Below are 12,914 nucleotides of genomic sequence, written 5' to 3'. Positions count from 1 at the left end.
CAGGTAGACCAGGATCACCTCCCCCAACTCAAGATCTCGACCTTCATCATATCTGCAACATCTGTTTTGCCATGTGTGGTAATATGGGCAGGTTCCAGGGGTTAGAACACGTAATGTGGGGCCATTACCCAGATACCACGGGGCCCCTCAGAAGGCATGAATCCACACACTGTGTTTATCCCAGGAATTTATGTCTTGTAAAACAATCTACCCTAGAAACTTAACAATGGTCTTTCAGCCCCTCTACCAGATTCAGGACAGGCCCAAATTGGCATGGCCACAATGTACCGCGTAAGTAGAGGAAACTCTCCTCCCTCTGGGCCCCATCCCAGGCGTGGAAGGACTGGATGAGAGTAGAGAGTCATGGAGGTCATGACGCATGGGGTCAGCACACTGTGGGGTCCCTGAGGCTCAGTGGGGGCAACCGAGGAGCTGGGGTGAAGACTGCCTCAGTGGAACCTGGAGAGGTCATGGAGCGAGAGTCCATTCTATTGTGTGAGTTGATTCATGGGCAGGAATTGGAAGCCTGGCTCATGTCTGCCCCTCGTACACATTTACACACTGCACCCATCAGTCTGTGAGGCAGGAGATCCAGAACCCTTTAGAAACGGTTCTGCGTGAGCTTCTCAAATACATTCGGGCAGCTTATTCACATTTGTTGTTTGCTGTGTCAGCAGTGGGAGGCGCTTCATGTGCCATGAGTGACAGGCTGAAGAGATGTCCCCAAGGGACACAGGACTCCCTGTCAAATGCTGGTGCCAGGAATCTATGGGGAAATGTAAACTGGGAGATTTCCTCTTCCTAAAAAAAAAAAATTTCCTCTTCCTGGAAAAGAAACACCAAAAATGGCTGCAACGGGACAGAAAAGCCACATAATGTAACATGTTAGCAGGAGAATGAAGACACCTCTGCTGAGATTAATCCTTCAGAAATGTCCTTTATTTTACAAAGAGGTGTGGTTCAGACATGAGTTGGCTAAAAAATTTGGCAGAAGGTCCGGAGGATGTGGGCCTGAGAGGTGCGACCACAGGGCCTTCAGCCAGCATGTGCTCCTGGAGGAACAGTTTCTAGTTTACTGTTTTGTGTTAAGGCAGTTTTTAAAGAACAGCCACCTGTCTTCACGGATCTGTAGATAGGGGACTGACTAGCGTGCCAGATGGTCCGCTAACAGGGCTGCTGGGTGGTGGCAGCACTGGATAGCCTCCGCACGAGGGGGTCCCCTTCCCTGCCCTGGGGCTGGTGTTCGTGCTGCCCCCCGGGAGTCTGATGAATGAGGTGGTCACATGACCAATCAGGCCTTGTCACGTCGTCTCCATTGTTTGCTGCCTAATCCCTGGAGGGTGCTTTGCTGTTGGACTGTGGTGTGAAGCCGGTTGTGCGTACATGGTGGTACGAGGCTTATTGCTGGATGTTAACAGGTGGTGCCAGGTCTTCCGTTCCTTCTTGCTGCCTGCCTGGCCAACTCACGTCCATGCACACACCTCTGGCCTCTGACCAGCTGGCCACCTTTCAGCTGTGCTCATGGAGACAGGGCTCCACTTGAGCCCGTACACAATGTATTGCACCGGGAGACCGCCCCAATTGGGCCTCCAGAAGGCCCGGCTGCTGCACCCTGGCCACCCCAAGGGGCTTGGCTACTGAAGATGGATGGCCATGTGCACCAGCATAAGCTGTGTCCTCAGGAGGACGCACCCTCACCACTGTCCTCTGAGGCTGATCCATGTGGGGCACGAGTCCTGCCCTGTCCACAGGGAGGACTACACCTACTCAACTGGGCTTACACCCACAACATTAGCACAGCCAATTTCCTCTTCCCTCACTGGCCATGAGGGATCCAGGCTGCGGTGTATGAACAAAAGCACAACATGGCATATCCTTAATCGCCCAAGACTTACCTCCCAACCACAGAGCGCGCAAGGCCCCACACCCAGCCATCTCTTGCTCACACGGCCCTATCCAACATGATGCCCTAGAATCGTGGGACTGGCTGGCCTCCAGCAACATGTCCACGTAGGATTTCTTTGGACTGAGGGTGAGAAGGTTACCATGAGTTTAGGGGAAAACTATATATATTTTTGTTCATTTCATATGTGAAGAATCCCTCATATTCTTTTCCAAATAAGGACGGAAGAGATGTTTGCCCACCAGAACCCACCAAGGCCAAGTCCGAGGCCACCTGCTAACCCTAGACCAGGTGGCAGCATCCACACTCGTCTTCCAGGATCCATCTGGCTCTGTGGGAGCCAAGCAGTGAGCTAAAGAGAAGGGGGATGGCTCCATCCATTTATCCTCCTCAGGTCTTCCTGATGGCACCATTTCCACCACTCCTCTGACATGTCATGCTTCACTTGCTGGCTCAGTGGGGCAGGGCTGTTTCTGAGGCCTCTGTGTAGCCTTCTGCACATCCATGTCCTGTGGGTCAGTTGGCCAGGCTCCATTTATGACCTGCAGCCCAGCGCTGCTCCCCACTTAGGTCAGCTCAGACCCAGGGACTTCACAATATTTGGGGATCACCTTTTCGTAGAGTCCCAGAGCAGTCACAGGCCACTTTGGGGAGAGACTAAGTACATCTTCTTTTTTGGGGAATTGGCCCCTTGGTAACTCACAGCTTAAGTCTGGAACCTGGACAAGGATTGAGATTTTTCACTGGGGGCCACTTCTGAGAGGCCTCTGGCTATATCCCAGACTTCCTCAGGTGGTAGAGATTGACCAGAGCCCTGGATGCCCACCTACTGTGGGACACTGATCCAGGACCCCCCTCGGATCCCCTCTGACTCCCCCGGGCAGGAACAAGCCCTCCAGCCTCGCTGTCTTTACGACCATTGCACCCACCTGCCCGATGTTCACTTGCTGCCACCGGATCCTGTTGTCCCCGGCCCTGTAATGCCACGGCTGTCCAAGAGCCTGGCTCCTCAGCGGGCTGTCCTACTGTCAGCCAGGGAGCCACTACTGGCCTGTTGTGTGGCCCTGGGGGCCTGCCCCCAGGGTAGACATCTGGCTTCAGCGAGGGCTGTGTCCCCCCATGGAACACAGCCCCACAGGGGGTTACCTTGCCTTAAGCAGTGCCCACACTGACACAGGCAGCTCTCTGAGCCTCCTTCCACTGTCTGCACAGTGGTTCTGGCATCTTCACTGTGTGTGGCCATCACTTCTTAGAGCTGGCCTAGTGGTGATCACAGGTGCAGAGATCTGTATCTGAATGCTTCCAAGTCCTGTGCCAAAGATATGTTTGCTTTCTCTTCCTTACATCTGATTGTTTACATTTGTTTCTGTTTACGTTGTTAAATAGTGAATACATAAGAATATAATGTGTGTAAGGTTATAAGCCGTAAAACGAGCACACAAATATCTATTTCCAGTTTATTTCTGCATTTGCTTTGAAGAATCTTATATGCTAAAAAAAAAGAATCTTACATGCTATCTACCCTTCTCTCCCATACTCAACATTCTGAATTATTTTCCTTGCTTATTGATGTTATCAATATGTTAATAATATATTGATATATTATGTGAGGGGTGTGGGGGAACGTGGCTTCTGCTTTGTTAGGGATGACGAGGTGGGGATGGGGAGGGCACTTCAGGATCATGGTGTCGAGGGAAAAAACAAGTCACAGACTAACATAGTGTGATTTCATTCTGTAGAGTTTTTTTTTTTTTTTTTAAAGATTTTATTTATTCATGAGATACAGAGAGATAGAGAGAGGCAGAGACACAGGCAGAGGGAGAAGCAGGCTCCATGCAGGGAACCCTATGCGGGATTTGATCCTGGTTCTCCAGGATAATGCTCTGAGCCGAAGGCAGCGCTAAACTGTTGAGCCACCCAGGCTGCCCATCATTCTGGAGAGTTTGCCTTGCCCACTACTTCCACCAGCTGTTGCCCACTACTTCCTACTTCTGGAGAGTTTGCCTTGCCCACTACTTCCACCTGCCTTGCCCACTACTTCCACCAGCTGTTGTAGACACTGATGCTCTGAGCGTCCTCATGCATTCACAGGATTCCTCTAGGATTTATACTTAGATTAGGATTTTATCAACTGTTTTGGCCGGAGAGAAATTATTTTTTCACAAATTGGATTATTTCTCCCATCAAGACGGACACAAGGTAAAAGAGAAAACCTGACTATTCCGAAAACTCATATATATACTTAAAAAGCTAATTAAATGTTTAATTAAAGACAGAAAACACCAAGCTCTTCCCACACAGAAAACACCAAGTTCAGACAGACTTAATTGAGTATTATAACAAATCCAAGGAACTATTTCTAATCTTACACAAACTCTTCCAGGAATCCAGAAAGACAGAGCATTCCTCAATTCATTTCTTTTCTTTTTTAAAGATTTTGTTAAAATCTTGGGCCCAACATGGGGCCCAAACTCACAATCCCAAAATTAAGAGTGGCATGCTTCACCAATGGGGCCAGCCAGGAGCCCCTCAGTTCATTTCTTAATACTAAAATAAACACGAGCAAGGGCAAAAAAGAAAGAATAAATCACATTTGCCAATACAGAATAAAAGTCTTATGTTCAAAAGTAGCTAAAAGAGGGACGCCTAGATGGCCCAGCACTTAAGCTCTGCTTCCAACTCAGGGTATGATCCCAGAGTAGGTCCTGGGATGGAGTCCCACATCAGGCTCCTCGCATGGAGCCTGCTTCTCCCTCTGCCTAGGTCTCTGCCTCTCTCATTCTGTGTCTCATGAACAAATAAAATCTTAAAAAAAAAAAAGCTAAAATAAGTAACCCTCACCTCCCACTTCTCAGCTATCTCAGAAAAACCTTACCCTAACTGCTTTTAACTATGGTAAGCAGTCCATTAATTATGGTACTTTCTTAGAGAAATAGTGAAATTGGTGTTTCTTTACCATTTTGCTGGGGGCAGAGGACAGAATGAGCAAGCAACTAAAGTCTCATGTCCCATCTATCACAGGTAGCTGCTCTACCACAACACGGGGCCCGTGGCTAACGGACTCACAGACCTGGTAACTGGGAGCAGAAAGCCAGGGTCTTGGACGATGGGCTGGTCCTCCACTGGCACCATGTCAGCTCTCAGAAAAAAAAGACAAAATAACAGTGATTCACCTCCAGGCTGAAGGACTCTGTTCTCTGTCACTCATACTTAGAGCCACTGGGCCCATCCTAACATCCAGTAAAACAGCATCAAGACCAGAAGGGGAAGGGAGGCCATTGTAGGACCCCACATGTGGCTCCTCTCCCTACATCTGGCACAGCCACTCCCTCTGCTTTAACACCTTCTACTCTTGGCAGAATTCAACTATTGTCTCTAAAAGGGAAGCTTCATATATTTTTTTAAAGATTTTATTTATTTATTCATGATAGACACAGAGAGAGAGAGGTAGAGACACAGGCAGAGAGGGAGAAGCAGGCCCCATGAAGGGAGCCCAATGCTGGACTCGATCCCGGGACTCCAGGATCACACCCTGGGCCAAAGGCAGGTGCTAAACCACTGAGCCACCCAAGGATTCCCATATAATATTTTTAAATAAGGTACACACACAGATGTTCTCATCGCTTTATTACTCATAGCTTCAAGCAACATTTTACATATATATATATATATGTACACACACATATATATGTGTGTATGTATACACACACAAGCACATATATAAGTAATTTTTAAAATAACCATGTTTGCTAGAAAACTTTTTTTTTGTTTTTGCACCACAGGTTTCTGCACTGCACCAATGATACCTAGAGTCCTTTATATTAAATATATTATTTATGCAGGCACCTGGCAAAAGCGTAAGAACCTCTGAGTTTCCTACTTATAATTCCCCAAATAAATCCCACCCCTATGATACGGGTTATTAATATTAAAAACCTAGGAAAATATACATTCATTTCATTTTTACTAAGTCCTTTTTCTCTGTTTTCACACAATCATAGACGTTGGCTTAGTTATGAATTCAAAAGTGCCCCCAGAGTTCTTGATGATGATTCATAGAGAAACCTAAAACACAAAGAAAGACAATTAACAGAAATCAGCGACCAAGATAACCTAACATATACTTTCACAAAATAAACCTAGAAACGTTTCGCAACTGAATACACACTGAGAGAGAAAGCTGAAATACTCAGTAACTTTCACCAATTGCTTCTCATATGTAAATGGAGCAAGAATCCTGATCAGAGGAAACCACACTTGGACAGAGTCGTCATCACTGCTCCTGCGGCCAACAGCAGTTCACAGAGACCCAAAGCACTCTTCGTGCAAACAAAACACCAGGCCAGGTTTCCTATAGGTGACCTCCTATTTATTTTCTCAGAAGTACTCTCATTTGTGAGGATTAAACCACGACTCAGATACACAGCAGACTCATAAATATGATAAGTACATTTCACAGTCGTGGGCTTTATTTCCTTCCACAAAAACACAAAACAAATGGAAACTATTTCCCCAAGACTAGCTATTACACTGACACTTACTTCAATCACTTTTCAACGCACCTCACTTCCCTGGCCCTCCCCCACACCTGTCCCAGGAGACAGTTGCTCTCCCTATCCCACAGAACCAGCTTTGGACTGAGCCCACTCTAGCTGCTCCCCCACCATGCCTTGCAAGGATATGCCAGGAGCCCTCTCGGAGCAGTCCTCACACAGGCATTTACAAGTATGTGCCACCTTCCTCCTTCACCACCTGGTGACCACGAGGGTACCCAGCATGTCCCTCAGAGGGGATGTGGGCCCTACACACAAATACCAATCTCTGTCCCCAGGGACGTCTCAGCTGACTCCCTGCTCAGTGAGTGTCTGAGTCCTGCCCTTCGTGGAGACTAACCCACCCCATGGTTGGTCTACAACAGCTTGGCCTCATATCAGTACAAACAGGCATGGAACTAAGTTCTCTACTCACCTCATTAAAAGAGATCAGAAATATAAGGTGAAGTTCATCTTAATATATTTTATTTTACTCAAGATACCCAAATACAACAGCCTGTAATCAACATAAAAATAACAAAATTTACACTGCTTTTTTCATACTATCTTCAGAACCTGGTGTGCACTTTACACTTAGCCACATCTCAGGTCAGACTCGCCATGCTTCACCTGCTCAATTTCCACATGTGAAAAAACGGCCATAGCAGGGGCAGCACAAACCTAGAAAGATTTTGCGATTTTTCTCTTTACCCCCAGAATTCGATAATTTTATCTACAGACTTACTTAGGTGTGATTCTTTTTCCATTAATCCCATCCACAATTTAGTGAAAGAAACAAAAAGGAATCTTTAAAATTCCACATTTCTTCAGCTCTGGGAAGTTTTCTCCTACTATTTGTTAAATGACTGCTTTTTTTTGGGTCTATTTCTCACCTGTCTTTACCCCATGACTCCTCTTCATCCATAGGCCTGTGTCCTGAGGTTCTCCTACCACGTGATCTTTCAGACCATCTGGAATCTGAGTCCCAACAATGACATCTCTCCAGTGCATCAGAGACATTTTTAATTTAGGATTTTTAGTTCTAATTCAGCCTTTTGTGGTATAATTGATTTTTCCTTTGAAGATCATATTATTAATGGTCTGATTGCGCCCCCCACCCTGTTACTTGAGCAATGGCTGTTCTGACTTTCTAACTGCTGGGCTACCCTACATGTGTGGCTCTTCTGTCGTGCCCTCGTGACACCGCAGAGGCAGGATGGTGGACAGTGAGAGGCACAGGCCTGTGGAGGTCACTATCATAACAGCGAGCGGCAGCAAGCCTTAGCCAAATGACCTCCCTGGGCCAGGGTTCTTGTGATGAGATGTTGGAGCCAAGTGAGGTGCTTGCCTACCTGAGCTCTCAAAGTCTTTTTTTTTTTTTTTTTTCTCAAAGTCTTTAAATCTCTCTCAGCAGCTGAGACTTGACCCCATCCACCATCAGGCCCCACGGCCTCCAGCAGGGTGTGTTCATGCGCTGAAGAATATCCAACATGACCACAGCCACAGGAGGGGCAGACAAAATAAATTTTCCGAGAAAAACAATTAATAAGATAAACAATGCCTGTTTTTATTTACATCTGGTTTTAAATTATCTATACCAAGGTCCACTGGGCATTGATGATGACTGAAGCTTGCCTCTAAATGAGGTATAAAAAAGCATCCTGTCCCAAAATCATTTTAAAAAGGCTATTAAAATTTCATGCAGCAGAATAAAATGCTTGATAACCAAACAGAGGTGATTTTGTCATGGAGAACCCCTTCCCTTCAGGTTCTAATAACAAGGCTTAATGCTGGGGGTTTACGCTGGACACTATACAAGTTGCCTACACACAGGCATAATTAATATTGGCAAGTAATTTGCTTATGATTACAGTCCATTTACTTGGTGGGAAAAATTCATGATATAACCTGAGCCATAAGAAATATTTATACTTCTAAAATTTCTAATTATAAATTTATTGCTATTTCCATACTATTTATGAAAGTAATAAATATAACATACTTGGCATTTAAATGCACCACTGTGCTGGCAAACGTATGCTGTTCCTCTTGAGAAATTATGTCCAGTTTATAGTATGCTATACTGGGTGAGGCAATTAAAATGCAATGAGAAGCATTTTTTATTTAGCACCCAATAGACCAGTTAACAAAATACTAACAGTGTTGGAGAGAAAAGTAGTGCATTCGTCAAGAAAACAGGGCTTCTGGGCAGCCCCAGTGGCGCAGCGGTTCAGCGCCGCCTGAGGGCTGGGGTGTGATCCTGGAGACCTGGGATCGTGTCCCACGTCAGGCTCCCTGCATGGAGCCCGCTTCTCCCTCGGCCTGTGTCTCTGCCTCTCTCTCTCTGTGTCTCTATGAATAAATAAATAAATAAAATCTTAAAAAAAATAAAAAAGAAAGAAAGAAAGAAAAAGAAAACAGGGCTTCTGAATTAATGCCCCGTTGCCTAAAATATTAATTGGATCAAAGGGTTTCCAGAGTCTTAAAAGAGGTTAACTTGCCTTAATGTCTCTACCTCAGCATTAAATCAGTAGTATTTTTGTATTTAGTCTTAAATCTTGTCTATTTTAGAATGATTTTTCTTTAGATGCTGGTTTTCTACAGCATGTTTCTCGCACATATAGGAAGCCCAAATTTCATGATCTAGTCCTATTTTTACTGGATGTTCCCTCCTTAAAGGGAAGAACTCTTTTTGCCATCTTTGTATTAGCGTTAATATCTGCAGGGAGCCCAACGTGGGGCTCAATCCCACGATCCTGAGAGCATGACCTGAGCCGAAACCTAGTCAGATGCTTAACTGACTGAGTCACTCAAGATGCCCCAAGTTTTGAACTTCTAAGGCTTTTCTTTCCCTCTCAATATAACTAATGTGATTTAAGTACTTACCTTAAAACCCTGCGCAAGTGGGAATAAAAGAAATTTCTAATAAGGAGCAAATAGCCTTGTTCTCTAACATCTTCACAATAGTACACACACAGCATTCTACACCCAAAAAACTTATCCTTGCAAATGGTATTTCTAAGAACAAAGAAATCTTGTAAAATGTTTGCACTTCTGGGGCACCTGGGTGGCTCAGTGTGACTCTGACTGCAGCTCGGATCATGATCTAGGGTTGTGGGATCGAGCCCCACCTTGGGCTCCTCACTGGGTATGGATTCTGTTCAAGATTCTCTCTCTCCCTCTGTGTCCCCACCTCCCCAGCTCACGCTCTCTAAATAAATAAATAAAATATTTTAAAAACTGCTTGGACTTCTGAGATTGTTATCACATCCTATGAAAATAACTTATTTATATATAATTCTTTTTTTTAAGATTTTATTTATTTATTCATGAGAGACAGACAGAGAGAGAGAGAGAGGCAGCAACACAGGCAGAGGGAGAAGCAGGCTCCATGCAGCGAGCCCAATGTGGGACTAGATCTCAGGACTCCAGGATCACACCCTGGGCCAAAGTCAGGCACCAAACAGCTGAGCCACCCAGGGATCCCCTAATTCTTTTTTTTTTTTTTTTTTAAGATTTTATTTATTTTTTTTATTCAGGGGAGGGGGGGAGAGACAGAGGCACAGGCAGAGGGAGAAACAGGCTTCATGCAGGGAGCCCGACGTGGGACTCAATCCCGGGTCTCCAGGATCACGCCCTGGGCTGAAGGTGGCGCTAAACTGCTGAGCCACCGGGGCTGCCCTATAGGTTGTGTGATTTTATAAATGTAAAACTATTTACATTCCCATGTGTTTTCTGAAATATACAAACATTCCTCACTTCCTCCAAATCAGAAGATCACGCCCCTCTCCCCCAAAAATGTCTAGAAATAAAACAAGCTCATAAAACCTAAGAGTCTGTTGGGTTTCTCCATCTCATATGCAGTGGCAAACCTGCCTTTATTAAAACCGCATGGTAAATATTCATTAATTTTTAGGATGAAGTATATAATTGAATACATTCCCTCTGCTCACAACTGAGGTCATGCAAACCCCTACCTACTCCAGTGCCCTAGTCAATGACCTGGTCGGTGGGGACTTTCTCTTCCCAGTTCTGACCACTGTAGAGACCAGACTTTGCAGTGCCCTGTCATGCAAGGCCCAGCCTTCTCCAGGAGACTCTTAGGCCACTGTCCCCACTGGGCTCCCGAGGGCGGCTATCTAGCCAGCAGCTACCTGCCTGGAACAGCACATGGAAGCTCACAGGCTTGGCAGAAGGCTCCAGCTTTGGTTCCAGCAGCTCCCCTGGCCCTTCCCCTGCCCCCTGGAGACCGGAAATCCAGTGAGTCCCATCAGAAGGCCTCAGGACTTCTCCATCCATGGAGCAGTCTCAGCCTAGGGTGTGCATTCTCCCTAGGAGCACAGTTGCTCCTCACATCTGCATTTTCTCTCTGCTTTAAGGTTGGCTTTAACCTTCACTAGCCAATAACCTGTTATACCAAAACACCTTCCTAAGAATTTCCGACATAGAGATTTCCCTGTCCTAGTCACTATTTGGTTTCTGCCTTCTGACTGGAATGCCACAAACACTCAGGAAACACTAAACAAGGCTGGTACTGTTGTCTTAATACCGAAGTGGACTTTATGGGGAAAGCATTTCTAGAAATAAAGACTCTCCATAAAAATAAAAGGGTCAATTCACCAAGAAGATATAGGAGTTCTAAATTCATATGCACCTACTATCACGATCACAAAAGATATGAGGCAAAATCCCTCTTATCAGAAATGCATGGATCTCAGGATGCCTGGGTGGCTCAGCAGTTGAGCATCTGCCTTTGGGTCAGGTTGTGATCCGGGGTCCTGGGATCGAGTCCCACATTGGGCTCTCTCTGGGGAGCCTGCTTCTCCCTCTGCCTGCCTGTGTCTCTGCCTCTCTCTCTCTGTCTCTCATGAATAAATAAATTAAAATCTTAAAAAAAAAAAGAAAAGAAAGAAATGCACAGATCTAGCAAGCAGAAAATCCTTAAGAACATAGTTGAACTTCACAGCACCATCAATCAGCTGCATACAATTAATAACAACAGTGTATAAAGTATTCACCAAGACTAAGTGGGATTCATTCTAGGTATGCAGGGCTGGTTCAACATTCAAAAATCATTTAGTATAATCCATCACAACAACAGACTACAGAAGAAACAGCACACGATCACATCAGTAGATGCAAAAAAAGCATCTGACAAAATCCAACACCCATTCATTATAAAAACTCTCAATAAACTAGGAATAGAGGGGAACGTCCTCAACTTGATGAAGAACATCCACAAGATATCAGCAGCTCACATCATTCTTAATGGTGAGAAATTAACTGTTTTCCCACTAGGATCAGGAACAAGTCAAGGATGTCCCCTCTCATCACTGCTTTTCAACACTGCACTGGACGACATAGCTAATGCAGCGATAAAAGGTGTACAGATTGGAAGAAAGAGCTAAAACAGTCCTTGTTCATAAGTTAGCAATTTAGGGTTTTTGAAGCCTTTCTTCAAAGGAGAAAGTAGCTAAGAAAAAGTGGCTACTTTCCCAGGCATACCTAAAACTATTACCTAGTTCAGAGCTCTATAACACTTAACTTTATGAGGTTCATAGAACAGCACGAAAAACACTGTTTTTGCAGTTGGTCTGAGAATCAAACACAGGTAACAACAGTGTCTATAGAAAGCCATATTGCATGTCAAACAGCAAATGCAACAATAAACACACTTGGCTGGAGGAGCCCAGTGAACATCTTCCTCGGAGCAGTCCTGTGGCAGCAACAGGCCACCCAGGAAGCAAGAAATGACCAGTATTTCTTCAAAGTTTTGGAGGGACCTTCCCCATCCTCATTGTGGATGCCTGGGGACTGGGCAATTATGTCCTAGAAATGCCCACGGTTTCAAAAACAGCAAACCACTCACAATAATCTGCCTAGTTTATTTTTTTGTTGTTTTTTTTTTTAAAGATTTTATTTATTTATTCATAGAGACAGAGAGAGAGAGAGGCAGAGACACAGGCAGAGGGAGAAGCAGGCATCATACAGAGAGCCTGACGTGGGACTCGATCCAGGGTCTCCAGGATCACGCCCTGGGCTGCAGGCGGCGCTAAACCGCTGTGCCACCAGGGCTGCCCCCTAATCTGCCTAGTTTTAAAAACCATATAAAATAAGTTTGTATGCCTTTTCTGGAGTAATATTTATCAGATGACAATTTTGTTTTTGTTTTTAAAAACAAAATTAGGAAGTAAATTAAACATATGCTCAAGGAGTTTTCCAAAAGAGATGTTTCTGTCCTTATAATCCTGTTTTCTCACTGCCTGGCTGTAAATGTGCTTGTGGAGTACCCACAGCTCTTAAAAACATCCATCCAATGCATCTAGTGCTTTACCTCTCTGTGCTGTCTTCCTCCAGCGTGATCTCCATGAATGTCTTCAGTTTTCTGTGAACAGTGGCTGCAACATCCTTCATTTTTGAACTCTTCTGTTTACCTACAGGGAAGTTATAACCAAAGCAGAGAAAAGATTTTAACGTGG

At 45.0% G+C, this 12,914-nt stretch overlaps 1 protein-coding gene across 10 annotated transcripts in view; it reads right to left on the bottom strand.

Annotated features, from left to right (window-relative positions):
- Positions 1 to 5,515: 5,515 nt before the first annotated feature.
- NCAPG2 (non-SMC condensin II complex subunit G2) overlaps positions 5,516 to 12,914 on the bottom strand; it is a 63,952-nt gene continuing 56,553 nt past the window's right edge. For 7 of the 10 annotated variants that reach the window (XM_077849492.1, XM_077849487.1, XM_077849494.1 and 4 more), the window contains 3 exons: positions 12,770 to 12,869; positions 8,438 to 8,518; positions 5,516 to 5,968 (listed from right to left, as the gene is read on the bottom strand). In XM_077849492.1, coding sequence (XP_077705618.1) covers positions 5,917 to 5,968; positions 8,438 to 8,518; positions 12,770 to 12,869 — 233 coding nt within the window. In that variant the 3' untranslated portion in view covers positions 5,516 to 5,916. Of the gene's footprint in view, positions 5,969 to 7,328; positions 7,414 to 8,437; positions 8,519 to 12,769; positions 12,870 to 12,914 lie in introns of all 10 variants that reach the window. The other 3 variants (XM_077849495.1, XM_077849496.1, XR_013353098.1) reach the window with 2 other exon arrangements.

The sequence above is a fragment of the Canis aureus genome, chromosome 15 (genome assembly GCF_053574225.1).
Source record: "Canis aureus isolate CA01 chromosome 15, VMU_Caureus_v.1.0, whole genome shotgun sequence".
Taxonomy (NCBI): Eukaryota; Metazoa; Chordata; class Mammalia; order Carnivora; family Canidae; genus Canis; species Canis aureus.
This window is presented reverse-complemented; position numbering and strand designations above follow the sequence as displayed.